General features: G+C 46.3%; 2 protein-coding genes across 3 annotated transcripts in view; one reads left to right on the forward strand and one right to left on the reverse strand.

The window, feature by feature from the left end:
- The window catches only part of Sart3 (squamous cell carcinoma antigen recognized by T cells 3), a 31,067-nt gene extending 16,481 nt beyond the window's left edge, over window positions 1-14,586 (reverse strand). Inside the window, exons 1-6 of one of the 2 annotated variants that reach the window (XM_005396463.2) lie at window positions 13,509-14,586; window positions 9,373-9,499; window positions 8,037-8,141; window positions 6,957-7,141; window positions 5,185-5,290; window positions 3,505-3,629 (exon numbers count right to left, since the gene is read on the reverse strand). In XM_005396463.2, the coding sequence (XP_005396520.1) occupies window positions 3,505-3,629; window positions 5,185-5,290; window positions 6,957-7,141; window positions 8,037-8,141; window positions 9,373-9,499; window positions 13,509-13,823 (963 nt within the window). In that variant the 5' untranslated portion in view covers window positions 13,824-14,586. The remainder of the gene's footprint in view (window positions 1-3,504; window positions 3,630-5,184; window positions 5,291-6,956; window positions 7,142-8,036; window positions 8,142-9,372; window positions 9,500-13,508) is intronic. The other variant, XM_005396464.2, reaches the window with a different exon arrangement.
- Window positions 14,587-15,183: 597 nt separating this feature from the next.
- On the forward strand, window positions 15,184-21,807 carry Iscu (iron-sulfur cluster assembly enzyme). Its single transcript, XM_005396465.2, has 5 exons — window positions 15,184-15,353; window positions 16,729-16,842; window positions 17,729-17,839; window positions 19,683-19,761; window positions 21,289-21,807. The coding sequence occupies exons 1-5, from the start codon at window positions 15,240-15,242 to the stop codon at window positions 21,372-21,374; spliced, it is 504 nt and encodes a 167-aa protein (XP_005396522.1). The 5' UTR covers window positions 15,184-15,239; the 3' UTR covers window positions 21,375-21,807.
- The last annotated feature ends 5,553 nt before the right edge of the window (window positions 21,808-27,360 follow it).

Here is a 27,360-nt window from a genome sequence, read left to right on the forward strand (position 1 = left end):
CAAGAGTACAGGTACAGGCAAAAGACAGAAGGGGCTGGCTGAATGTTTACTGAGCCAAAGACACACAATCACAAGTCTTTCTACACAGAAGCCTCTTATTCAACTTATTTTCTCTTCAGCCATTTTGCTGATGGCCACAAAAAAACTGAACTGCTTGAGGACTTCACTAAAGATGCTGTGAAACACAAGTACACAGAAATCATGTACATGTGAAAAAGAAAGGGCGAGGGGGACTGTGCAGGCTGACCAGAAAGCATAAATGCTCTCTCTATAAAAACACAAGGCTTCAGAGCCTTAGTTTCCAGTAATGGAGATGAATTAGTTATCTAGATACTCTATGGCACTGATAACAACTAAAATTTTCGTATTAAACATAAAAATAATCTTAAAAATCATCAACAAACTGGCAAATAAACACAGAGCATAAAATCTAACTTAGGACAGTAAGCTAAGTAAAAGTGAAGTGTTTACTGGCTTAAGAATTTGATATTCACAACAATTATGAGACAGATCTCATTACCACCTCAAGGAAACTGAGTCAAAAGGAGCTGAAGTACTACTCTGAGTTAGTAAATGGTAGAGCTAGGATTCAACCCCAAGTCAAAAAGGCTATACTCTTACTCAATATACCAAGAAAAGTATTAAAAATATAGTCACGGAATCCAATAAACTTCAAACAGGGTAAATAAAAAGATAGCCTTCCCAGGATCTATGGTAAAGCAACTGCAAGACATCAAACAAAACCAATGAGATCTTAAAATTAGCCAGAAAAAAAAAATAATCACCTTCAAAGAAGTTAGGCACCTGACTTCCCGAGGGCAACAACAGGAACCAGAAGACAGAAAGCTGTACTCACCTGCTGAGAGAACATTCCTGCAGCAAGGAATTCTGTAACCTGAGAAAATTACTTTCAAGATGCAAAGCAAAGCAAAGCAATTGTCAGACACATAAAACTGAAGATCTGTTACCAACAAATAATCCACGTGGGATACTCTACAGGCTATACTTCAAGACAAAGAAAAATAATTTCAGATGAAAGATCTAGGATAGAAGAAGGAACAGTAATGCAAGCAGGAAATTTCAACAAACAGGAACTGTATATTAACAATGAGCCTGGTGGGTCAAACAGAAACACAAGAAAAATTCAAGAAAACAAGAGCATAAGTAAACAGTAAACAAGAGAAATGTTCTAATAACAAGAAAGGGGCAAAAGGCAACTTAAAAATAGTGCTGTTGCTCACCATGGAGGCAAACACCTATAATCCCAGAACTCTGGAGGCTAAGGCAGAAAGACTGCTGTGAGTTCAAGGCCAGCCTGTACTATACAGTGAGACTCTATCTCAAAAAATAAAAAATAAAAGTAAGATTGTCAACACAGAATACTCAAAAGACCCTACAAATTAATAATAAGATTTTAGCAAGTTTGCTAGATTAAAAAATTAATATAAAATACCTGGCGTTTTATATGCCAGGAATAACCGGAAAATGAAAGTGTTTAAAAGAGATCATTTACAAATGTATCAAAAGGGGCTGGGGATTTAGCTCAGCGGCACAGCGCCTGCCTGGCAAGCGCGAGGTCGTGAGTTCAATTCACGGTACCGGAAAAAAAAAACCCAAAAAACCAAAAAAAAAAAAAGACTACAAATATATCAAAAACCATTTTTAAATACATCTTTAAAAATGTTTTCAAAACACTAGCTAAACTTATAAAATCATTATAAAACTTTACAGAAAGATAAAACTTAAAACAGCAGAAACACATAAATGCTCATAGACTGAAAGATTCCTCCTCAAACTGATCTACAGATTCAATGTAATTTCAATTAAATAAAAAACTTGAATTTTAAGAAACTGATTTTAAGTTTGAGGGACGCTCTTGTAACAGTTAAAGAAAGCCAAGCCTGGGGCTGGGGATTTAGCTCAGCGGCAAAAGCGCCTGCCTGGCAAGTGCAAGGTCGTGAGTTCGGTTCCCGGTACCGGAGAAAAAAAAAAAAAAAAAAAAAAAAAAAAAAAGAAAGCCAAGCCTTTCTAAAAGAGGTCCAAGGCAGATGGGACTCATCCAATTTAAGATCAAACGTCATAAAGCTATCATCGCTGTGACAGTGTAACACAAACCAGAAGGTAGAACAGAGAACCCAGAGACAGGCACATAATGGATGTTAATCTAGGACAGATGTGGTACTGTGCACCAGGAAGAGATGATACAAGTAATCAGAATCAGAACTGGTTCTCCATATGGAAATACGAAATTGGACCCTGCCTCATACCATACACAAAAACCACTTCCAGGTGGATAGAGACCTACCATGAAATAAAGACTATAAAACTTTCAGGAGAAAACAGAGGTAAATACATAAAGACCTGAGCACAAGAGGGTTCTTAAATGTACAACAGTTTTTTGTACACCCCCAAAACACAAACCATAAGAAAAAGTATGATATCAGTAAATCCACTTATATTAAAATTAAGAACCATTCATCAAAATAAACTTTCAAATACAGGGGGAAGAGACAAGCCACAAAGTGGGAGACAATTTTTGTAATACATATAACCAAAACTAAGGATTAAGACTCAGGACTCCCAAGAATCAATTAGAGAAAAGGAAAATGAAAACAAAACTGAAAATTTTTTACCAAACTTTAAACAAGCACGTCACAGAAAAGGAAATTCTGTGCACAGCCAATGAACGTGAAAAGCTGCTCCACAGCATTAGCAACCAAGGAAAATGCAAATTAAAACTGCAATTTCAATAAAATCCACTAAAGCTTAAGTAAGTTGATACAGAAGGTCAAGAACCAAGAATGCAGATTCTGCTGGCAGGAACACAGCCAATGGCCTGGGAAACACTTCAGCATCACCCTGTGGCCCAGCAATTCCATTCCTAGAACATATTCTAGAGAGAGCCAGCAGGAGACACAGGAGACACCAAGAGACACATTAACATTCAGAGCAGTGCTGTTGCTCCTAGTGAAAACCTGGAAAGGACTCAACTATTCAGCCTCCAGGACAAACTGTAGTATACACACACAACTCTGCAATAATGAAAACAAATAACTAAATACTTATCAACATGAATAAAACCCAAAAACATGCTCGATGAAAGAAGATATACAGCAAGAATCTATTATATGAAAGTTCAAAAGCAAGCAAAATTAAACAATATAGCAATTAAGGATACGTTCAAAGGTTGTAAAAACTGTAAAGAAAAGCAAGGGAATGATTATCACAAAAGTCAGGAAAGTGATTACCTCTCGGGAGAGGGAGGAGGAGGCAATCGGAGAGGGGCACATAGGAGACTTCTAAGGTACTGGCAATGTTCTATTTCTTAACCTGGGTGGTGGGTACATGGATGTTCACTTTATTATTAGGATGTAAACTGTATGTACACATTTATACACTCTATATACTGTACAATAGAATAAACTTTAAGATGCTATTTAACTCACAACTATCGATCAGGAAATATCTGCAGAGAAGTTTACTATCAAAGCAGCCAACACTCACCAGCGCTTCTTCATAGGGTTTGTACTTCTCCAGCTGCTGCAGTGCTTTCTTATAGTTCTGAATTACCGACTCCGGTACGGGGTCTTCCGACCATTCTTCATACTCTGCAAATGTGGCCTCCATATCTATTGAAAGATGAATTCAGTCCCATGGGTCTTGCTATTTGGGTTTTATCAACCCAAACACAGAAAAAGCCGTAAGACTCCAGTGCCACCAGCCCCAGACTTAGCACTCAAATCTATCTTAGCTGTAACCCTGACAGCTAAGTAATCAGAGTCAATGACACCACCAGCAACAGTAACACTTTCACAAAACTCACCTAGTGCTTCACAGCCTAGTGCAGTGGTGGCGAACCTATGGCATTTGTGCCACTGCGCTGTTCATCTCACTGAAAGCTCTAAAAAGTTCGCCAGCACTGGCTTAGTGCATCATACCTATGTTTCCAACACTTCACATCCATTACCCCACTCGGTCCTCACGATGCTGTAAGGTAGGCGCCACTGTGCTCCTCACTTTGCAGGTGAAGAAACTACAGCAGAGGTGTGGTAAGTCACTTAGCCACAGGAAACAGCAGAGCAAGCCTTTGCACCAGGCAGCTGGCCCAAGCTCACACTCTAACTACTAAGCCAAACTGTCTCACACCGGTATATGAGACAAAATCTACAAACCCATTCACTCTGGTCATGCAACAATTGGGTTAGAGACTCGTTTTCTGATATGTTAAATTAAACCCAAATAAACCATGAAGCTTACTTATTCCTCAAGCAGGGAAACAACACCTAGGCTCAGGCAAGGGTGCCCAGAGGTTCTGCGTGTAGATAATGCACGACCCAGCTTCGGGGGCACACAAGAGGGCAGTACCCTCCTGGTGCAAACCAGGGTCACAGCTCCAGAGTAAAATAGCTGGCCTTGCCAAAATGTGTTCATCCAAAAAGGAGACTCTCTCCCAAAGCCCAAGAAATGCAGACATCAGTACTTCCAATCAACTGTACTTCTAACCCACCTCACCCCCCTCCCCCAAAGGAACGATATGCAAAATCACCACTGTGTTAAGGAAAAAGAAAATGCTTACAAGAGAACTTTTATGGAACAGTTTCTGCAGAAAATACAGAAGTCTTTACCTATTCCTTTCAGAAACATTATCTCCACATTTCCAACTTATCTCTTTTTTTTTTTTTCTGGTACCAGGAATCGAACTCACGACCTCGCACTTGCCAGGCAGGTGCTGTGCCACTGAGCTAAATCCCCAGCCCCTTCCAACTTCTCTTAAAGTACGAAAGAGACCTCTACTGGGCATCAAGGAGTAGTCCTGCCACTGACCCTTACAACCTTCTCTGGCATCAATGATTCAAGAGAGGTGTGACTAGCCAAACATGGTGGCACACGCCTGTAATCCCAACACTCAGGAGGCTGAGGCAGGAGGATCGTTGCAAGTTGGAGACCAGCTTGGGTTACAAAGGGACCTCAAGGCCATCCTGAACTGCATAGTGAGACCCTGGCTCGAAGACAAAAAAAAAGAGAGGTGTGACTAAGGACCTCATCCACAGTGGCACTGTCCAATGAGAATGGAACACACCATACCTGCCTCATAGAATGCTAGAAGAGGTCTTATCACAGGACATACTCAGAAGCAATGTAAAACCACAAAGGGCTGGCTGCTGACAAGTTAGTTTCTCTTACCATAGAGCGGGATCGCCAACTGTCGCCGAAACAGAGTGTGGATTTTCTCAAGCTGTGAATCAAAGGTTTGTTCCCGGTCAAAAGGGGAAAGGAAGCCAGCTATGGGCTAAAGAAGCAAATTAGTAGTAAATGACAAACTACGGTTCTTTCTACTTCAAAAGACATCTCAACAGATTTTCAATACAAACTAAAAAAATTTCTATGACTTTCATGAAGCATCGGGTCAAATGCCAGAGTACAAAACTGAATGTCATCTGTGCCTCAAGGGCTTATAACAGGGAGATCAAAAAAGAATACAAGAAACATATCCATGCCATGTGTGTGGTGGCACACGCCTGTAATCCCAGCTCTCTGGGAGGCTGAGGCAGAGGTATCATAACTTAAAGTCCAGCCTGGACAATTTAGAGACTTACTTAGGGAAAACTTGTCTCAAAATAATAATAAAAAAAAGAAACCTATCCAAATGCCTACAATGTTGCAGGATGTAACTATCATAACAGTAAAGTATCATAAGGATCACAGCATCACATGGATTGCTAGGAGGTGCTTAGGGGTGAGTTGTTACACAGAAAATCAGGACAGGCTCCCAGAGGAATGGGCACCTGGAAAGCACCTGGAGACTCAGTAACTTCTGCTGACGGAGTCTTCTGAGTAAAGGTACAGCGGCCAGAATGCTGTGGGCACAGTGGCCGCAGAGGCCACGCAGGGATGATGTCTGACACTAGACAGCTGGGAATATCAGACCGAGGCACCAGGCCTGACACCTTACTCATGGTAAGCTGAAGGCTCACTACAGACTTGTCAACAGGATTGTAAGCAAGAGGTACTAGGGCTACTTAATCACATAGGCTGAGATGGGCCAAAAGTGTTTTGAATTTTGGATTTTTTCAGATTTGGGGGTATCTGCATGTCTATAACAAGATGTCTGGTAAGGGGAGCCCAGTTTAATTCATGTTACACAGACAGCCTGAAGGTGATTTTACACAACAGGTTTACAGCACCTATGTTCTGACTGCAACCTGTCATCATGAAATTGCACCATGGCAGCACTCAAAAGTTTTAGATTTTGGGGCATTTCAGATTTCACATTTTCAAATTAGAGGTGCTCAACCTATCATCATTTACCTCTTAGAGTGCTCAACTATGCACCATCAATAACTCTATGCATATGTACACAGAGAAGGGACACAGCTATAAAATTCTATACATCTGCCGGGCATGGTGGCACACATCTGTAATCCCAGGACTTGGGAAGCTGAGGCAGGAGGATCGCTGTGAGTTCAAGGCCAGCCTGGGCTACAAAGTAAGTTAAGGCCAGCCTGAACTGCACAGCAAGTCCCTGTCTCAAAAAAAAAAAAAAAAAATCTATAAATCATAGTTTAAAAATGCAATTTTGATGGGATTAAATCTCCCTTCAGTTGCAACTGAAATTTATACATAATACACAAACACACATATATATACATTTTATATATAGTGACATGACTATTCTTGTGCATTTACCTGGAACTATGTAACTAAAGCAAAAGTATTTTAAATCAAAAGAACAAAACAGAAGAGCCTACTTTTAAGTTAAAGAAATCATTCCTGCTATTTCACAAAGACTACTGATCTCTTTTTATTATTTATCCACTAGGAAATTGGCAAAAATCATTTTCTTAACAGGAGACTCGTATCGGATGTTTGTTTCAAAGAATACTTCCGTGACACGTCCTAGAGACAACTGCTAACTACTCAGAGGCAGGCGTGGGTCCCAGAGACCTGGCACTCACCCGAGCAGCTTCCACAATGGCACTTTCGAACTCTCGGTAAGCCTCCCAGATGGCCAGTCCTTTGGTCATATGCAAACCGACAGAGGAAAGCGCCCTTTCAAACACAGAGCGAACCTTCTCCAGGCCGCCTTTCTGACCAATCCCACCGACTGAGTACTGGCCATACTCTAGCCATATGTTAGGACCTAAAAATGAGAAGCATTCTATCAGTTCAGGGCGTAACATATCCAAACACCACAACAGACGCAGGATATGTGCCCACCAAGAAGGTAAGAGCATAATCAACAAGCATCGCAATTTATCTATACTAATGCTGCAGCCTGAAAAGAATTATCTTCATAAACAACTACAGTTATTAGGATTTTACTGCACAAACCAAGTGGTATATGCCAAGTGGTAACATACAGAACAACAATTATGACTATAAAGTTCATTTAGTAAAACTAAAGGAAGCTGGAGCTATAGCTCAGTGGGTAAGGAATGTGGCTTGATTCCCAGCACCAAAACAAAACAAAACAAAACAAAAAAACCTCTAAAGGAGCCCAGTACCAAATATCAATGACAATAGTTATGAAAGATTTCCTAAAATTTTTCAACGTTCAAACCCTGATTCATTTTTAAGTCATCTTGTCAAGAAATAAAATTAAAAGCCCTGATCCTATGAATAAAAATCTGTATTTTAAAGCTCTATTTTTAATGATGTTCATTGAAAAGAAAAATGACATGGTTGCCTTATTCCTTTCACTTTCTTTTTATGTACCCACTCCTGTGCCTTCAGGCTCAGACCCATTAAGCTATCTGTGGTGTTCTATTTGGTTTTTTGGTACCGGGAATTGAACTCATGACCTTAGGCTCGCCAGGCAAGCGTTTATGCCACTGAGCTATATCCCCAGCCCATTAAGCTATTTGTGAATGTATTCATTCTTACTGTACATATTTTGCCCTCGTAAGTCACTTTCCAGGGATCAGAAAATAATTTCAGGGGCCTACCATTAATTTTTTAAAACAATACTAGAAAGATCATGCAGCCAATTTGGGAATTACTGACTCGTTTGTGGGGCTTTTTCACCCGGCACTCACAGATGTAGTCCTTCACGGCTTTCTCAAAGAGGTCGTACACATGCTCCCGGTCAAGGCCATCCATGGCCATGCTGATCTCATCGTGCAGCCACTCCAGCCAGAGCTCTAGAGACAACAGCGCCGCCTGCATTACCAGCTCCCCACCAGAGGGCAGGCCGAGTGCAGGCTTTACCGGAGGTATCAGTGCACACACACTTTACACATTTTAGTTACACAACCCAGCCTTGTTCACCAAGTTCAAACCTTAAACCCTCAATCAAGCACACAGGTTTTATGCTTCCAAATAAGATGAAGTCATTCAAATAATAACAGTCCACACATGTTGGACATTTTATATTTTGTGAAATATTTATATATTTTTCTCATTCAATCTTTATCTCAACCGTGTAAGGTAGGTGATAGCATCAACAGCAGCCATCGAAGGATCTAAGCCCTGTCAGGAACATGTTAACTGCTGTACAGAGGAGAGCTCATTCTATTGTCATGCATTGCAAGACATAAACAACCACTATCCTCCTTTTACTGCCAAGAAAACTGAGTCTTAGACTGTTTCCATCATTTGCTTAAGGCCTCACAGTTAACAAGAGGTCTAGCTAGGAAAGAATGAATGGACGATCGGACTTCAGCAGGCTTCACTCAGCAGTTTCACTTTGCAGGAGAGAGACAGAGCTGAATCTACAAGGGTTTTACAACTCCTGTCCCAAAGATCCCTTACAAATAAATACTTATGAAGATTTAACTACAAAGTTATTCAGTGCAATGACACTATTTAGCAAGTATGTAGAAATAACCTAAATGTGCAACTATTTATGGAACAATGAAATTATGAAACTTCTGCATTAAAAACTATGTAAGTTTAAATATATTTACAATATGCTGGTTCTGACAAAACAGGATACACACAGGCCTACTGGAATGGGAAACAGATTAGGGTAAAGTTTAATTACACAGAAAAATTCTGTCATAGTATTAGGATAAAGAAATCAGGATTCAAAATGTAAATCCAGGCCAGACATGGTGGTGCATGCCTGTAATCCCAGCACTCGGAATGCTGAGGCAGGAGGACTGCTTTGAGTTCAAGGCCAGCCTGGGCTACATAGCAAGACCCTGTCTCAAAAAGACCAAAAAAAAAGTGAAACCCTGTTGTATGATCACACCATGTTCTGCAATAAACTAAAAATAGCTTGACTTTGAATGACGGACTTTCTTCCTTCCACTCTACACTACCTGTTCCAAATTCTCTATAAGGAGCATATCCTATCTTCAGCATCGAAAAGTGGTGCATGCTCCTCTACGTTCCGTAATCCTAAAAGCAACCGTACTGCAGACACGTTACCTTCAGTCAAAGGGAAGATCTCGCTCATTTTCTGGCGGGCCATCCTCACTTTGGTGAGCTCCCCTTCCAGCCGGAGCAGCCTGATCAGGTCCACGTGACAGTTGTAGTCATAGATGTTGATGGACAGCTAACAGGAAAAAGAACAGAAATTAAAATTTAAAACTTTGATCCTCACCTTACACAAAATTTAACTAAGATGGTTAGAACACACAGAAAATCTTCAGGATCTACAGCTAGGCAGAATTCCTAGACTTGATACCAAAAGCATAATTCATGAAACTGGACCTCTTCAAAATTAAAAACTTTTGCTCCATAAAAAGCCATGTTAAATGGATGAAAAGACAAAGAACAGAAGGGAAAAGAATATTTGTAAGCCAACTCAAGGCTAGTATTTAAAAAAATTAACTTTAAACAACAGTTAAAAAGAAACCTACAATTAGAAAACAAGCAAAACAATATTTCACCAGAGGACAAACAGACCACCCGTACGCATGAGTAAGTGTTCAACGTCATTAGCTATCAAGGAAATGTAAATTAAAACCACAACAGGAGATCACTATACAGCTAGGAAAATAACTACAATAAGAAAATGGAGACACCAAATGCTGGTGAAGATCCTTAAAAAAACTAGACTACTGATACCTCATGTAACACTTGTAAGAAGGTAAAAATAGGAAAAAGTTCAGTAGTTTCTTGTAAGACCCAACACACCATATTATATCACTCAGTGAGGTCACCCTTGGTTATTTCCCAGGATAAATAAAAACTGTGTACACCCGCACACCTGTCCCCGAGTGTTCATACCAGCTTTATTCCTAACAGCCAAAGCTGGAAACAACCTGGATGCCTCAAAGAAACATGGTTATACTAGCTGTGGCACATCCACACCAGGGAATACTATTGAGTCATAAAAGGGAAAGAACTAATAATATGCACAACTCGGATGAATCACTAGGGAATCATGCTGAGTAAAAAAAAGATTCTCCCAAAAGGTTGCATACTGTATGATGTGTTTATGTAACATTCTTGAAACAGCAAGGTAGTTTTGCGTCAGAAACGGAATCATTGTAATTTTCCACACTAGCAGAATTGAGGGAGAAAAAAGAGTGATCTTGATGCAGAAAAGGCACTTGACAAAAATGCCCATTTGTGATTAAAAATTTTAAAACTAGCAAACCAAGAATTGAAAGGAACCACCTTAACAAAGAAGAATATGTATTCTGCTGGCATGTGGCTCAGTGGTAAAGCACTTGCTTAACATGCACAAGGCTCCAGGTTCAATTCCCAAAGCTGCAAAAAGGAAAAAAAAGAAAGAAAAGAAAAGGTAAATGTGACAGCATCTGAATTATGTTTTTTAAAAATCTTTCTTTTAAAGTATTTACAAAAACCTACAATAAACATGATTCCCAACAGAGAAACACTAGAAGAAGTCCTTTCAAACAACAGGGAGACTCCAGTATCACCTTCTATTCAACCCTCTACCAAAGGTCTGAGCTGAGACAGACAAGGAAAAGAGACTGATACCCTAAGTAGTCCAATTCACACAAACAGAAAGAAAAACAGCGGCCACCAGAGCCTTGAGGAAGCAAGGAGTGAGGGCGCACGCCGTTAATGACATAAGATGCTTTAAAGAAGAGACTTCAAAGAAAGAAGAGCACAAAATAATCTGCAACTGACTTGCAACTCCCTATGAAAGATACCACACCTCTCTGTACCTAGAATGAGGGTAAGAGATATGAGACAGCCCAGGTGGGAAGGAAACAGCAGGTGCCGTCAGGGGGAAGGCAAGATGGAAAAACGGCCTTTACTTAGCACCTGCTATGTGCCCAACAGTGGCAGGGGCTCCACATGCACTGGGTCACTTATGTGCCCCGATCCCCTTGTGAGGGAAGGTGGTCACAACACTCACTTGACCAAATGGGGCATACTGGGCTCAGAGAGCTGAAGTAACCTGCACAAAGTCTGTCCACTACAGCAGGGAAGGCTTGTATTCATCCAAGCTCATAGAGTTACACTCTGTCCTGCACCTAAGGCAAGATGACATGCCACTTTTAGTCTAAGCACACAAACACAAACAATAAAAAAACTCTGCTTTTGTTATATAGCTAAATACCACTTTGAGAGCCAGCTTTCCTAAAATATATTCAAATGAGAATCAGAACTTACAAATACAGGAGGGTCAGATTTTTTACAGAGCTATCTGGCAGTCACTCAGCATTACGCTCCACCGTAAGGGTACTTAGGGCAGGAACAAGAAGCCTGAGTCTAACATAAAGTGTGACAGAAGCAGAGAACAATTTGAAAATTCCTGCTCTACACCCAGAGAAACGATGACAAGGCTGGAGGCTCTTCAATTCTGCATCACCTGCCTGGTCCTGCCCTGCACGGTCAAGGAGCTGCGGAGGGGCAGACAGCTCAGTACTAGAGGCCAGAAGCTGTGTGGTGGGGCCCAGGAAACAGAGCTCTTCATCAAGGACTTCAGCTCTCCAGCTCCAACCTCGCCTGCCCTGCCTTCTAAAACAAGTGATCCTCCTCTCACCCTTCCTAACACACACACACAAACACACACACACACTCACACTCACAAACACTCGTGCACACATGCATGCACTCGGGGGAGCAGTTTGAAGAAATTATTTCAATGAGGGAAAGAACACAACCAACCTGGCACCCACATCACACTGTATTTGCTGAATGAATTAACACTGACTTATTCACAGAAAGTAGAAACAGCAACCACCTGCATGCCCCAATTGATTCATTTGACAATCAGCCACGATGACAAAAGAGACTAAACCAATTAACAGTATCTCTGCTTCAGAACTTGAGAAAATATCAGTGCTAGAAGAGGTGTTTTAAGGAAACTGACACATCCCCCAGTAAGGGAACATACAGCAGGGCACTGGGTCCACAGATAACTTTTAAGAATACAAATCCCACTATGGATGACATGAAATGAATCGTTTCATTTGTTTTGAACCTTGTTTCCTTGCCTGTAAAAAGGAGAATGTGCTCAAGATCTTTTAAGTCTTGTAATTCCAAATGCACTCCACCCTCTGCTCCCTGTCAGGTGTCCCCTTGTCCCTGTGGTCCATCCCAGTCCCCGGTCCCCCTCCTCCCCGGCATAGAGCAAGTTGGGGGTTTCTAGCTCCCTGGCTTCCAAGTGGCTTTACCCACCAGGAGTCTCCAGCAGAAGCCTGGAGGAAGAAAGCAGGAAATTCAGGATACAGTATTCATTCCCCAGCCCCCGACCAAAGGTCTCAGCAGGCGCAGGTGCCTTCCGTTCAACTACTCAGATAACTCATTTTCACCTCCTTCACCTCTGCAGGCCTAACGGTGGACACCAAGTCTTGCTATGAGTAGCCATGGAGTGCTAAACTTTCACTCCTGGTTCCCCTGCCCACGTTTTCATAAACACAGACATCCTTTATGGATCTTTTCTCCAACTATTCTAATTTGAACTTGCCGCCGATTTCCTGCTAGGACCCTGGGTCCTGGCGATGTCACCACTCCCCAAGGCTACAGATCGGAGACCACAACACCACCGGGCGCCAGCCACTGCGTTGTGATTACTAGGACAACTACGTGATGCAGGAATTGTTGCTCCTACTATACAGAGAAGGAAGCCCGGGCTGAGAAAAATTCCCGCTAACACACACACGGAGTGGAATACCTAAGCCTAAGGGCAAGGCCTTCGGACGGGTTTTCAACCTCTCTCTTTGCATTCCTACCATCGTCCTGGTCCATACTTTTCCCCCTCCACCATATCCTAACACTGTCGTTATCCCTACAGGAAAACAAGACTTCTTGTGAATGAAACGTTATTTCAACATGGAGCACCGTTTGACTTTGTGGTTAAGATGAGGAGTTGTGGCGTGGGCTTAAAGCACAGGTAGCACAAGAGACTCCTCCGTAACACCCAGCCAACACCACGTCCTTCACCGATCGCTCGTGGGGACGATGCAATGAGACGACGCTTGCAAGGCACCGGCTCGCTCTCGGAGCTCCAGCCGTAGGAGCTAAGAGGTAACAGCGCGCCCGTGGCCTCGGCGGTTTTCTTGCGGCCAAGGACCAAGGGGGCGGGCCGAGACCTGGGGTCCTAAAGGAAGGAGCCTGCTGTCCACCCCGAGCCCCACCTGCTCCTCCAGCCGCTCGATCTCCAGCTGGTTCTTCTCCTCCTCCTCGTCGTACTCCCACTCGTAGTCCCCCGGGGAGCTCTCCGCGGAGGAAGCCATGGCGTACTCCTCATCGCCCTCGCTGTCGCTCACACCTTCCTCCTGCTGGTCCCACTCCGGCCCCATAGTCTTGTACGTCGCGGCGGCCACAGCCCGGGATAACACTTTTCTCCTCGTCCGAGCCACCTTAACTTCGTCCTCCTCTCCCTCAGCCTTGGCCCCCGCTTTGGGCTCGCTCTCCGGCTCGGAAGCCGAGGTTGCGGCCGCCGTCGCCATCTTGCGTTTCCAGTGATTCCCGGGTCTTTCCTCGGCCGACGAAGACCCGTGGAAATAGAAGTCGTCCGAGGCGCGCGCCTGATCAAAAGCCCATTTTTGTGCCGCCGAAAAGGAAACTAAAAGCCTTCTATGATAGGAAAATCCAAAGATACGTGCAATTATTATCACTTTATATATTCCTAAAACCTTCTGTCAGGGGGAAAAAAACTCCTTAACGTAACGTGTGTGCCGTCACAACCTCGGACAGAAGTTGGGCCTTTGGACTGGAAGTGGAAGCCATAGAGGAAATTGTGAAGTAAGCGTGATGCTTATAGTAAAAGGTTTGACGCCATCTTGAGAAGGTCAAGATGAGTCTTAGAATAAACGCCCTAAAGTCTAGTTCACCCTAGAGCGTAGTTTGGTTTCCCAAGAACCGACACTCAAATTCGGAGAAAATCCTTAGTCTTCAGGAAAGGATCGATCGCACCATTCATAAGAAAAGTCTATTTTTAAAAATGATTCCTTCCTCTTATATAACGCCTAGTAGACACTAAATACGTGAATTTTCTGGTTTTGTAAGATCGTATTCTGCAAGTCAATACTAATAAATTGCATCTATAAGCATTTTTAGAAATTCCTAGTTGCCTTGCGTTGTCATAAAAATTTTGAGTTTGCTGTTGTTTTAGAAGTACATATAAAGATGGATTTTAAAAGATGGACACTGTATATACTTTCTAAAATCAGAGGGGGGAGTTCATTTTTTAATTAACCTTCCCTTTTATGAGGTTGGAAAACGTCTCGCCTTTCTCCCTCATTAGCAACTTTAATGACACAGGAAGTGTATCTCTTTTGCTTTCCGTAGGATCCACAGGGTCTACCAGAGCATCCTGACACATAAGGGAGGAGATACTCAGAACATATTTGCCGTATGGATGAACTGTCCTTCAATTGGTACAAAAAGAGAAGATCGAAGATTGGTAGGCCTAAGTCCTTCGCCTAGGAGCAGAACCAATATTCTAACCCAGAATTACCCAAATTCGAATCCCTAACTCACGAAAGATCTCGGACAAACTACTAAAACGCTCTGAGCTTCAGCTTCCTTCGCTGCAAAACAGGGTTAGGAAAGGTGGACTGGGTGGTCCTCTGCACCGCATCCCAGCGGTGGGCTTTCTGAATGGGAACTTGGTCCTGCAGTCCAAGCCGACTGAGCTCTCCCGCGCACAATCGAGCTGGAACAAACCCTCCTGCGACTTCAGACCTTCGCGCTCCGCGATCCGTCTGCGCCCCTAGGGGGTGTGGTCAAGGCGGGGCCAAAAGGCAGGCGAGAGCACGGAGTTTGAAGGCGCATGCGCGAGGGCGAGGTGACCTCAGAGCCCCTCGCGGGCACGCCCCTCTCCCGCCTACCGCTCTGGACCGGCGCAGGCGCAAACCGGGAAGATGGCGGCGGCTGGAGCTGGCCGCCTGAGGCGGGCGGCTTCCGCCCTGCTCCTCCGGAGCCCCCGCCTGCCCGCCCGGGAGCTGTCAGCTCCGGCCCGGCTGTATCACAAGAAGGTATGGGTGGGCAAGGGGAAACGCGGATCATCCGAGGGATCCATGCACCTCGCAGGTCCCTGGGCTGGGAGGGACGACCCGCCCCTACGTTTGCCTCCGCGCACTTTCTCCCGCTATGCAGTGATACTGGCGGCCGCTGATGTGCCGCTGATACAGCGGCGCCGTCCAGTGCTCTCGCTGCTATCCGCCACTTCGCGTGTTCCAGCTTTAAACCCCCCGGCAGCCCAGGCGGGAGGGTTCTGTTGTGAATTACCGTTCTGCGTGGAGACACGCAGGCCAGCGAGAGATCCCGCTTCAGCTATAGCTAAGTGACCGTGGCGGGTCAGGGCCCCTCGCAGCCTGATTCCCCGGATGGGAAAGTGGAGGGCAGCAGTCCCCTACGAGAGACACTATATGTGAGAGGCCGTTTAAGACGCTGTTACTGTTCTAGGGGCCTCCAGGAGCTAGGCGGCTACCTAACAAGAATATTTGGTTTCTTGGCGGCGGGGCTGCTTCTGGCGACCCTTGTCTGCACGTGAGACTCGCTCCGGAAACAACTAAAGAATTCTGTAAATCCACGAGGTGCAAAAAAAAAAAAGACCCCATGAGATATTTTGTAGGTCCTTGGAGCTTGGAGTCAAAATCTGTGATCGGGTGGAAAGTAGGGGACGACTACAAGGTCAAGATACTTACTGCTCGCTGGTAAACAAACCTCAAGATTATGAAAGCTTGTGGTGTGCCAGTGTGAGTAAATGTTTGCTCTGTTCCGACTTCAGCGCGTCTGTGAAACAGCGCTTCTGTGAAAGCTTCGCCTCTCCCCCACCCGGGGGTGTGTTTTGTTGACGCTGCTCGCCGAAGGAAAGTGGGCTGGCAGCCTTTCAGCACCAGGGTGCGCTGGTGCACCGGCGTGGCTGCAGGGTCCTGAACACCAGGGATGGTGCCAGTTTCTTAATACGTAGGCAGAAAGGGACTCGTTCCATAGCATCGTTCTTTTCATAAAAGTCACCTCGAGGGTTCTGAGAGAGCTTCCATCTCTGGGCCGTATTTCTTTTAGTTTTTTTTTAATAATCATTCTTCGACAGTGGATTTTATTGGGAAATAAAACACCGCTTAAGCGCAAATCTGGTGATGTAAGTAGGTGAGAACCAAGTGACTGTGGTCGAAAACCCTAAGAAGCTAAAACCTTGACTTTTCTGATTTCGTTGCTCAATCTCAAACAGTGTCTGCAATCTCTGAAGGGAGTTGGAGACAAGACACGAAAAGAATTTGGGTCACAAATGATTCTCATCGATACAAGCATAGGCATTCCTACTGCACAGCCGAGTTCAGGTTGCTGACCCTGAGGGAGACTGATGCCAGTAGAGTGATCATGATTTCTCTAACCCTGTCATTTCAGGTTGTGGATCACTATGAAAATCCTAGAAATGTAGGCTCTCTTGACAAGACATCTAAAAACGTTGGAACTGGATTGGTGGGTGCTCCAGCATGTGGTGATGTCATGAAATTACAGGTACCACCTGGTTCGTCTTTATTCATGATAAGAGTAATCCCTGCACTTGAATGGGGCTTTTTAGTTGGCAGAGCACTTGTATATATAGCATCTCATTTAATCTTCATCTTTATTCGAATGAAATGGAATGAGTCAGTGTCAGAGGTGATTAGAGCAGAGACTCAGTCCTAATTTTCTAGCTAGAATACTATGCTGACCTATTCTGAAATAGGAAAGGGATCCGAATTCACTGTATCAGTTTAAATGTCAGCTTCAGCTAAGTGAAAGATTTTGTGGAATTTGCTGATCAAAGGAAACTTCTAGTGAGCTAACACTCCTCAGTGAGACAAGAAATGCAATAAACTAAAACTGTTCCCAAATTGGAAGTGATGTGAAGATAATAGATTGCACTTTGGATAAACCATAGCTTTAGCCACAGTCTCCTTCGTGGCGGGCAGACAGGTTGCCAGAGGTCTTCATCCCTATCTTGGAAAACAGAGACAAGACAAAAAGGAACTGCTGAGCGCAGTTCGATGCCCAAGAAGAAAATATTAACCACAGACCTTGGTTACAGAGTCCTAGTGTTTACGGGGACAAACTGCCTCAGCAGCTTTGAGCAGACGTCTTCAAACAGAACTTTATAGCCAAAAGGCATGCTAGGATTGCAAACAAAGTAAAACTAGTGTGGAAGGGGGTAATCTTAATCTCTCTTTACCAGCTAGGCCTGTCTAGTTGCTCCTAAGCCTCATTTTTCATCACTGAGGTCTTTCAAACAAAACAAATTTGGTAATGAATGGGTTAATTTCCAGTGTAGACAGCCCAGAGCTCTTGCAGAAGAATCCCACAGGTGTCTGTGGTTTTTAGAGGGTGGCACCAGGAATCACCACTTAACTCCTATCTCTTTTAGATTCAAGTGGATGAAAAGGGGAAGATTGTAGATGCCAGGTTTAAAACATTTGGCTGTGGTTCCGCGATCGCCTCCAGCTCCTTAGCCACGGAGTGGGTGAAGGGGAAGACGGTAAGCTTGCTTACAAGTGTGACAGAGTTAAAGCGCACTCTCTGCAACCTAGCTGTGGAAGGGCCTAGTGAGTCAAACAAACAAAAGTAAACGTAACCATGATTTCTCCCAAATATTATACAAAAAAATTTATTTCAACCCCTTTCTTCCTCAGCTGTTGATTGCATTCCTCACATTGGGAATCAGAGACCATTTTCTTAGGGATTGTTTAGGGACTTTTGTTACTGTTGATCATTTTTATTTGGGAGTTCAGGTGGTGTTTTGTTAATTACATAGAAATAAAGATTTTCGTCTATCTTTCTGACAAAATGAACTTGAGGCTGGACGTGGAGGTATACAGCTATGACACCAGGACTCAGGAGGCTGAGACAAGAGGATCATCACTGTGAGTCTGAGGCCAGCCTGGGCTACACAGAGAGTTCAAGGCCAGCCTGAACTACATAGGGAGACCCTATCTCAAAAAAAGAAATTGAAGTCTTTGTCTTTCTCTAAGGTTGCTGATATTCTTAGAGTTTCTTAGGTGTCTTAAATCAGGTTGTAGGTGTTGGATAATGGTTATTTTCCTATTTATTTCTCTCCCATCCTATTTTTTCAGGAAGGATTCCTGGTGCCTTACAAGTATTGGTGAAATAAACTAGCTTTTTTTTTTTGGATAGAGAATCAAACTCAGGACCCTGATCTTGCCAGGCAGGTGCTGTGCCAATGAGCTATATCCCTGGCCCTAAACTAGCATAAGTTAAAAAAGATATTAAAAGTCAAAAACACAGCAAGAGTAAGGGCAAAGTAAACAGCAGGGATCCAGGTGGCTGGTCAGCTGACCCGAGGGTAGAGACAAAAAGGACAGAACATCTTTTCCATGTTTTTCTCAACCATGGCCTCCTCCCAGCAGCTACAGGAGTAGAACTCTGTGAAGATCTGGACTGCAGAATCCACTTGCTATAACACCACTGTGAAAAGCCAACTTGCAGGGCGCTCATCCTTGACACCCCTGGGGAGCCAGCTCAGGGAGCTGAGTCATGGAAGCGCATGCTTTGGAATGCTGACCAACTCTCAAATAAAGCATTTTGCCAGACAACGTGCCACCTGCTTCCTGTGGCTCAGGGCCTGCTGCCTGGCAAGCTCTGTAGGCCACAAAAGTACGGGCCTAATCTGTTCGAACAGAAGGTAGATCTGAAGTGATAGGTCAAGAGCTATCCTCAGGGAGTGGGCAAACACAACAGGGTGCACTTCTGTGACCTGGCCTTTAGGAGGCTCTGAGTCATGAAGAAGTGGGGAAGAGCGCCTTCGACCTTGAAATCCTCCTGAGCCAGCCAGGGAGTGAGGCTGTTGGGGAAATCTGCCTTTCCTTCATGCGGTGGGGTTCTGCTCCACATGGGCGGGAACCTGCCTGCTTCACATCATCCCAGGGCTCCCACCCAGACCTCAGGCATCCTCTGCAGCCTGTATAGGAGGAGATTCTGTACTTCAGGCAAAGGATGAGTCCGAGCAGAGCTCTCAGCCCGAGACCTGCCAAAGCAGCACAGATAATTGCCTTAGAGCAGCGGCTCTGTTGCCGGCGTGAGCAGCTCCCTCGGAGATGTCCCGTGCGTCTGCACCTGGCTGGCGCGTCTCAGCTGTTCTTATTCTCCCGGCCCCGCGTGCAGGCGTGTGTACCTCACACTAGAGAGTCCCAGCAGCAGTTTAGCACACCAGTGGGAATCCTGAGAAGGCAGTAGGGTTTTGTTTTCAGTTATTAGGCAGAAATCATTCCCCGCCAACCTGTCCTCTTCGGCCTTCCTTTTTATTGTCCTACCCTCGCAAGATAAAGCTACAGAACCCTTCATCTTTCGCTTGTGCCTCTCAGGTGGAAGAAGCCTTGACCATCAAAAACACGGACATCGCCAAGGAGCTCTGCCTTCCACCTGTGAAACTGCACTGCTCCAGTGAGTCTGCTCCCCGGGTGCCGCCTGGTGGGGACACCGGCAGTAATTTCACTGCATGGGTGACGGTGCTGTCAGGTCGCAGAGCCCATGTATATGACCCGCAGAGGATCGGAGCTCATGGAGCCAGTCTTTATAACCTCCTGAGGGTTAGCACCTGCAGCCTCACAGCCAGGGGCTCCAGGGACTCATGCCAGGAGGCAGTGTGCCCAGGGAGGCACCGGGAGCGCTTGAGGGGCGTGGCTTTGAAACCTCAGAAAGGGGGTGAGTGCACAGTAGATGTCCTCACCCCCGTCCTCCAGAGGAGCCTGGGCTCGCGGGAAGCGCCTCAGTCACACAGTAAGTGGGAGAGCCAGAATATAAGCCCCAATCTTTGATTCCGCCATCGTGCTGTAGCCACGTTAGGACCAGCAGGGCAAAAACCCAACTCTGGCCACCATGGGTTCTTTGTGTCCTCCGTCACTGCCCGCCTGGATGCGGCGGCTGGCGGGGTCGGCACCTGCGTCTGCCTGAGTGGAGCAACGCAGCCTGTTGTGCAACGTCCCCTCGGCGCTGTCCTGAGAGCCCGCAGCTGTGAGGCTTGCCCTTGGCCTTCTCTGCAGTCGTCACTGTTATTAAATCTCTTGCTCTCCTGTCCTCTCTTAACCTCTCAAGGACATAGGAAATGAGAAACAGTTGCCTTAACGGTAAACACAGAGAGGTTTGCTAACCAAATTAGTTAACAAATCCGCAGAGCGCGGCTTCCTGCCAGGGTACGAACGCAGGAGAAGAGCCGTGCTGGGTGGGAGCGCACTGACGCTGGCCTCCGGACGCCTGCGGAGACCAGGTTCTTCCCACTTGAGCTGGAATTTAAGTTCCCATGAAGGAAGGTCATGGCTTGTAAACATTTTTACAGGGTTACATGAAAGCCTCCGCCTTTTTGTTCAGCTCCTTAGGTACTCTACTGCAATCTTTAATGCTCTCTGCTCCTTCCCTCGGTCATTACAGATTCCCCAATTTTTATCTTCCCCATAGCTTCACATTCAATATCAGCTCCTACATAGAAGCTCTCAGACTTGGGGTCACAAGAGGGTGACGTGGCAGGCTCCATCCTGTCAGCCGCGTGGGACTTAGGGTCGGCCACCTAGTTTAACCAGCATCTGCTGTGCTCAGCCCAGACTTCCACAGGAGTAGACAAGAGTGAACATTCATTGTGTCCCTATTCAGTGTCAGCCACTTTCTGGAACCCCCTCACTATCCCAGCAAGGAAAGTATGACTACCCTAGTTTCCCCAAAGAGAAAAAGGACTCTAAGAGGCTAAGGAACTAGGCCAGAATCCCAGATATATCAGCCACAGTCCATGTCCCGAGAGCTACCCACAGGAGCCCAGGGAGGCGGGAGGCCGACTTCTGTCTGACCCTGCCCCCCACCACCTGGCTGAGGCACTTGACAAGGCCCTCCCTACACCGGGGCCCTCCAGCCCAAAGATTTTCCTCCCAAGACATTCCTTCAGCGAGTAGAAACTCAGGTGCTCTCCTTCCGTCCCTCCAGTGCTGGCAGAAGATGCCATCAAGGCCGCCCTGGCCGATTACAAACTGAAGCAAGAACCCAAGAAAGAAGATGCAGAGAAGAAATGAGTCATTGGCAGAGCTCCCGCAGGTCGCGTTACTTTGCCCGTTGCCGCACGAACACTTTCAACTTCCAGAAGCTCCTCGCACTATTTAAAAAGAAGCTGTGAGATACGCACAATATTTCCCACCCACATTGCAACTCTAATGCAAGCAAAATATACCGTTTAATTGTTCTGCGTCCCGTGGTTTCTTTCAGCTCACTTTTATTGCCTTAAGGTACTTAGTGTATATTTTAAATTACATGCGTGGCCTCAGAACGGAAATCAGTGAAGTCTTAAGTTCTGATAGCCCACAAAGTGTGTAAGTGTCTTATTCTACCTGAATCTATTTTGGGGAAGGTTACCAGGAGAATGCCTTGGTCTGAATACTTGATAGAACCAATTATTGTACATAAAACAGATCTGCATATATATATTATAATAAAAGAATATAAGATGACGATTTTCTCTAATAAGCCTTGTATCTTGGATCCCTTTCCCCAAAATGTTGCCCAAAGCCTTTTGGGGTTCCCGAAGACTAGACAGTGAAGACGCGCACAGCTGTCCTAGCAAAGTGGACAATAAAGGTCATGAGCAGAGATGTTTTCAAAACTGTAAGTTCTTTATGGAACAAGGAGATGGTCATTTTTTGGAGACAGAGTCTTGTTAAGTTACCTATGCTGACCTCAAACATAGTCTGCCTGCTTCAGCCTCCCAAGTAGCTGGGGTAATAAGCTTTGGTCATAAGAGATAACTCAAAAGTAAGTCTTGAAGGTTTTTTTTCCAACATCACTGGTTTGTGAAATCTGAGAGCTACTGGCTGACATGATACAATACGCCTGTAGACCAAACATGTAAGGAGCACTTGGGGAATGAGTAAGTGCAGATTTCTAGGCCCAGGGCCTGCCCTGGGTCTGGGCAGGTCATTGTGATGCCTCCAACTTTTAAGAGCCTCTTAGATTTTGTATAGCAGCAGATGGGCCAAGTCAGAGGAAGGAAACCTTTGTCAGTCTTCTGCCTGTGCAGGGATGGCATTTAAGTGGCTCCCCTGACCAGCTGTACATGCGCAGTGCCCCTAAGGCAGATGAAAACAGACTGCCCTGACTCAGGTGTGGGTGACGCATTCAGTTGCGATCCAACCTACCCTGAGCTCCCCCACCCTGAGCCAGCCATAGTCACGGGTCTCTATTGGCGAAGGCCGGTTTTCATGTGAAAATGTGATATTTGAACAGGAAGGTGTACCAACTCCCTACAAGTGTAATTGTGTAATGCAAGCATGTATTTAAAATAAATTTTTAAAATATACAAAGGTCACCCCTCCCCCCTCAAAAAAGACTACCATAATGTCTAAAGACATTTATTTTCCTGATTTCAGGGTTTTGTTGTTTTTTCAGGAATAGGCTGGTCACCTCTTAAACATACCTTCTTTGTACATATTTTGGGGGCCAGGGGTGTAGCTTAGCAGCACACGCCTGCCTGGCAAGTGCAAGGTCCCCAGTTCGATTCCCAGTACAAAAAAAAAAAACATTTTTAATGGTTTGGGTTCTAGCGGAGAACACAGAACTTGAAAGGCTGTTCCCTCCACAGTCTGTAGAAAGACCACAGACCAGAGCCTCACCAGAATCTCAAATTAGATCCCTGGGCAGAACCATGTCAATTTGTCCCGTGCGGCCTGTTCTGCTGTGTAATTCACAGCCCGCTGAGCTGGGCTTGTCTCTCCCTTGTTACGTGCGGCAGCACCGCAGTTCCCCACCTCTTTTCTCTGCAGCATTTCTGTCCCAGTTAAGGTCCTCTAAAAACTGGAATTGCGTTCCGCAGACCAGAAGCAGCCAGTAAACAGGCAAACAGTATTACGGGATAGCTCAGACCTCAGGGTGGAGGGCCCTCTAACAGAGGTGGGTAATTCCACTAACACGTTAAAAACTCCCAGACAAGTCTAGTTTTAACCACGCCGGGGCCTCGGGTCACCCTTACTGCCCTACAGCTGTTCTTTTCTTTTTCTTTTTCTTTTTTCCAGTCTCCAAGTGGGTCTTGGCATCTTTAAGCTCTTCCATGGGGGTCTTGACAGATTAAATGGCCTGCTGAGCACCCATGCTGTGTCAGCTCCCCTTAATTTTCACAACCCTCAGCTGGACATTATTTCAAACAAGCCCACTAGCTGAGGAGACTGCCCAACTCTCAGGCCAGCTGTCCTGGGACAAGTGCCCTAAGCCCGCGTTTCTGGCCCATCCCCTCCAACCAGAACGGCAGAAGCCCCTGTTCTCTGCGTATTTACCCGAAGACAGCGGAGCAACGCAGCGAGGCCCGATGCGTTCACTGCCCACCAGACCCCACTGCCATCCAGGAGCCGAATCGCGATGCTAGGGCAGTGGGGCCTGGGGCCTGGCGTCATCAGTGGAGGTGGTTGGGCTGGCGAGTGGCTGGCTACACAGATGGGCGGAGGCAGGTAGGCGGGTGGATGTGTGGGGAAACGGGCTCAGAGAGGTGGAGTGACTTGTCCCAGAGCACGGCAGGATGGAGCCTGGCTCGTGTTCTGTGCCCACCTCCAGTCCACTGAAGCACCAACCAGAGCCATGGATGTCTCCCTAACCTTTCCTAACTTGCTCCTAGACTCCAGACGGGGGACTGCACCAAAATGCCTAGCTTTAGAAGCTCACATTAAGCATTGTCCTATGAAACTCTAACTCTCTCTGTCTCTCTGTTTCTGTCTTTCTCCCTCTCTCTGTCTCTCTCTGTCTCTGTCTCTCTGTCTTCTTGTTTAACTTTTCTTTAAAACCCAAGCAAATAAGGACACCTCCTGACAACCTCAATGGCCCCTTGACCTAGCGGAGTGCAGGTGCCGGGTCCGTCCTCCGACAGAACAGACTTCCAGGCCCACTGACTCTGGGAGGGAGGGGCCCTGCGGGGAAGCAGCAGCAGGTGGGTGTGCAGCACATCCCTGCCGATGGCTCTTGGCATCTGTGCTCGCTTTCCCCCTTTCCTAGGTGACATCAGGCAAGCCCTCAAAAGTCACCTCCCCAGAAACAGCCATCTCCATACAGGGAGGCAATAGCTCAGCTGAATACAGTGGTCTTAGAGCACTGGATCAGATGCTGGCTACCTGAGCCTCAGTGTTTTCATCTGCCAAATGGGAATAATAATAATAGTACCTACTTGGTCAGTAGAGTTGACACCAGGCACTGTCGCCTGGTGCTCTACACAGATTAGCTCCTTCACTCTTCACAAAATCCTAAATGCCCCAACGATCTTCCTTTACAGACAAAGCAAGTAAAAGGATGGGCAGCAGGTCCAAGATCAAGATCATAGGATATGGAGGAGCAGACTGTAGTCCATGACTGTGTGATCCACAGCCCCACACACGCTGTTTGGTGTTGCTGTATTATCTCCAATGCTGAGATCGGTGCTCCTGTGAGCATCAGTACTGTTACTGATGCTGATAGAACTATCATTACTTTTTTTGTCTTTGAGACAGGGTTTCCCTGTGCAGTTCAGGCAGGTCTTGAACTCACTTTGTAAACCAGGCTGGCCTCAAACCCACAGCAATCCTCCTGCCTCAGCCTCCAGCATGCTGGGATTACAGGCATGTGCCACACGCCCAGCCTATCATTACTGTTACTACTAGCAATACTACTGCTGTACAAATATTTAACCTCAAGGTTCCCGCCCAGGGTGGCATAGAACCAGCACTCACAGAAGGTCTCCAAAGGTATGCAAAGCTGTGCCTGGCTACACCCATGCAGGGAACACACCAGTGTGACTTCGGCCGCACACCGTTTGACAAGCAAGCTTGCTCCACTGCCCTTGGCCAGTCACAGGGCACAGCCATTCCCCACAACCAGCCTTGAATACCGCCACCACCTCCACCACCCAGCTATTGTGGGGAACCTCATGCTTGACACTCTGGCCCCTCACCTCGTTTCAGAGAAACCCAACTCCCAGAAGAACCCGAAGGCCCTGGGGTGAGGCCACACCCATCACCCCAGATGTGTGGGTGCAGGGGAGTTCCCAGATACCTCCCATCCTGCCCTCAGGGCCTCGGGCCATTGGTCAAAAGAAGCTTAGTGGGGAAACTGGGCGGAACACACCTCTGCCCAAAACAACCCCATTCTGAACCCTGTGTCGCAGTCCCATGGAGCAGGATTTAGGACATTTGAGAACTGGGAAACTCACGGTCTGATCCCCACTCTGCCCTGATCTTTCCATGGCAGCTACTTAGACGAGTACTTACCTCTCCGAGCCTTGGTTTCCCCTTCTGAAAAATCAGGATACTACTGGCTACAAGGTCATAGGACTGCTGTGAGGACTGTTATCCCATTTGAAATGGAAAGAGCGCAGTGCCGGGCATGTAGTAAGTGCTCAATAAACATTAGCTTTCACTGCCATCATCATCTTCATCACTACCACCATCAACACAAACACGGCTGTGGTTGTTGGCCCTGTCGTCAGTCCCTGCTATGTCCTGAACTGGGCCCTCTAAAAATTCATATGTTGAATCCCTAAACCCCACGCATCTATATTTGGCGATAGGGTCCTTAGGAGGAAATTAAGGCTAACTGAAGTCATAAAAGCAGGATCCTACACCAATACGACCCGCGGTCTTCTAAGGAGGGGTCCCTCAGCACACACTCAGAGAAACACCAAGTGAGGCCCAAGCAACCTCCTGTACATCAGAAAAGAGCTCTGGTCAGAGACGGAACCCACAGGAGCCTTGATCTGGGACTTTCCAGCTCCCAGAAGTGTGAGGAAATAAATTTCTATTATGTAAGCCATGTACTCTGTGGCATTTTGTTATGTCTGCCATTACCGCTGTCACCATCGCCACGATCACCACCATTACGATCGTCACCCATCTTTGTCATCACCATCGTTGTACAGGTCGGTTCTCCAGGAAGCGCCCCCAGTGGAGATAAGTGTGCAGGGTGTTCACTTGGGACTGTCCCCCGGCCCCGCTCTGTGGAAGATGGCTGAGAAATTGGGACTAGCCTGAGAGAGGTGACAGGCAGCAGCGTACCCCAAAAGCTCTCCATGTACCAGACGGGGACCTGTGAATCTGACACTCCCAGGTTGTCCTGCGTGGGGACCTCTGTGCCTCACAGTCTAAAGCTCCTTTCACAGCTGGGCTTGGGACGCCATCTTGCTACTCTTTTTCCCAAATAGAGGAGCCGCAAGTGAAGCTCACCCTGCATGACTAAGGCCCCTGCGTTCCTGGCGTCCCCAGGGCCCGCTGGAGGGCCAAAGGGCTTCGTGGGGTGCCTCACACTGCCCTGCTGGCCCTTCAGGCCCGGCTCACTTTCCCACCAGAGCCGGCCCCCAGGGACCACCTCCTCCCGAGGGAGCACTCTTCCATTCTGACCCCCACAGGCTCCGGCCAGCATGGCCCAGCTTCCTGGCAAAGCCCGCTTGGGCAGCCGCCCAGGGTTAAATCTTTGCTCGACCTCTCCCGCTCTTTGCAAGGGAGCTGAAATGGACGGCATCCGCGGGTGTGGAGAGTCTTTCCCAGTCCAGCTGACTGAGCTGAGGCCTCGAGGGAGAGAGTCTGGGTCAGGGACTGTCCTAGCACTGAGTGGCTAGGCGTGGCCAAGGCCTCTCGCGTTTGTCTACCTCATTTGGACATTAGTCCTGTTTGCAGGACTAACTGAAATTGCATGGAGGAAGTACCCAGCTCAGCCAGGTATACAGTAAAGGCTTCCTAAATGCTCATGTCTGCATGGGACAGGTCCTCACCACACAGCAGAGGAAGGAGTCAAGAGGGAGGGCAGCCCCAGCCTTACACCAAGCAACAGTTTCCTCTCTCTCTCTCTCTCTCTCTCTCTCTCTCCCTCTTTCTCTATTTCCAAGATTAGACCTGACCCAGGCTCGCCTCAGACCCCTCACCAGCCTCCCTGCAGCCCCTTAAACTCACTCAGCTTATTCCTACCTCAGGACCTTTGCACTTGCGGGTCCCACTGCTCAGAGACCCTTTCCCCAGAGCTTCACAAGGCTGCCCTTTCCAGTTGTGTCTCACCTAAATTGCA

This window comes from Chinchilla lanigera, unplaced genomic scaffold, assembly GCF_000276665.1.
Source record: "Chinchilla lanigera isolate Chin_1 unplaced genomic scaffold, ChiLan1.0 scaffold00054, whole genome shotgun sequence".
In the NCBI taxonomy this organism is placed as follows: Eukaryota; Metazoa; Chordata; class Mammalia; order Rodentia; family Chinchillidae; genus Chinchilla; species Chinchilla lanigera.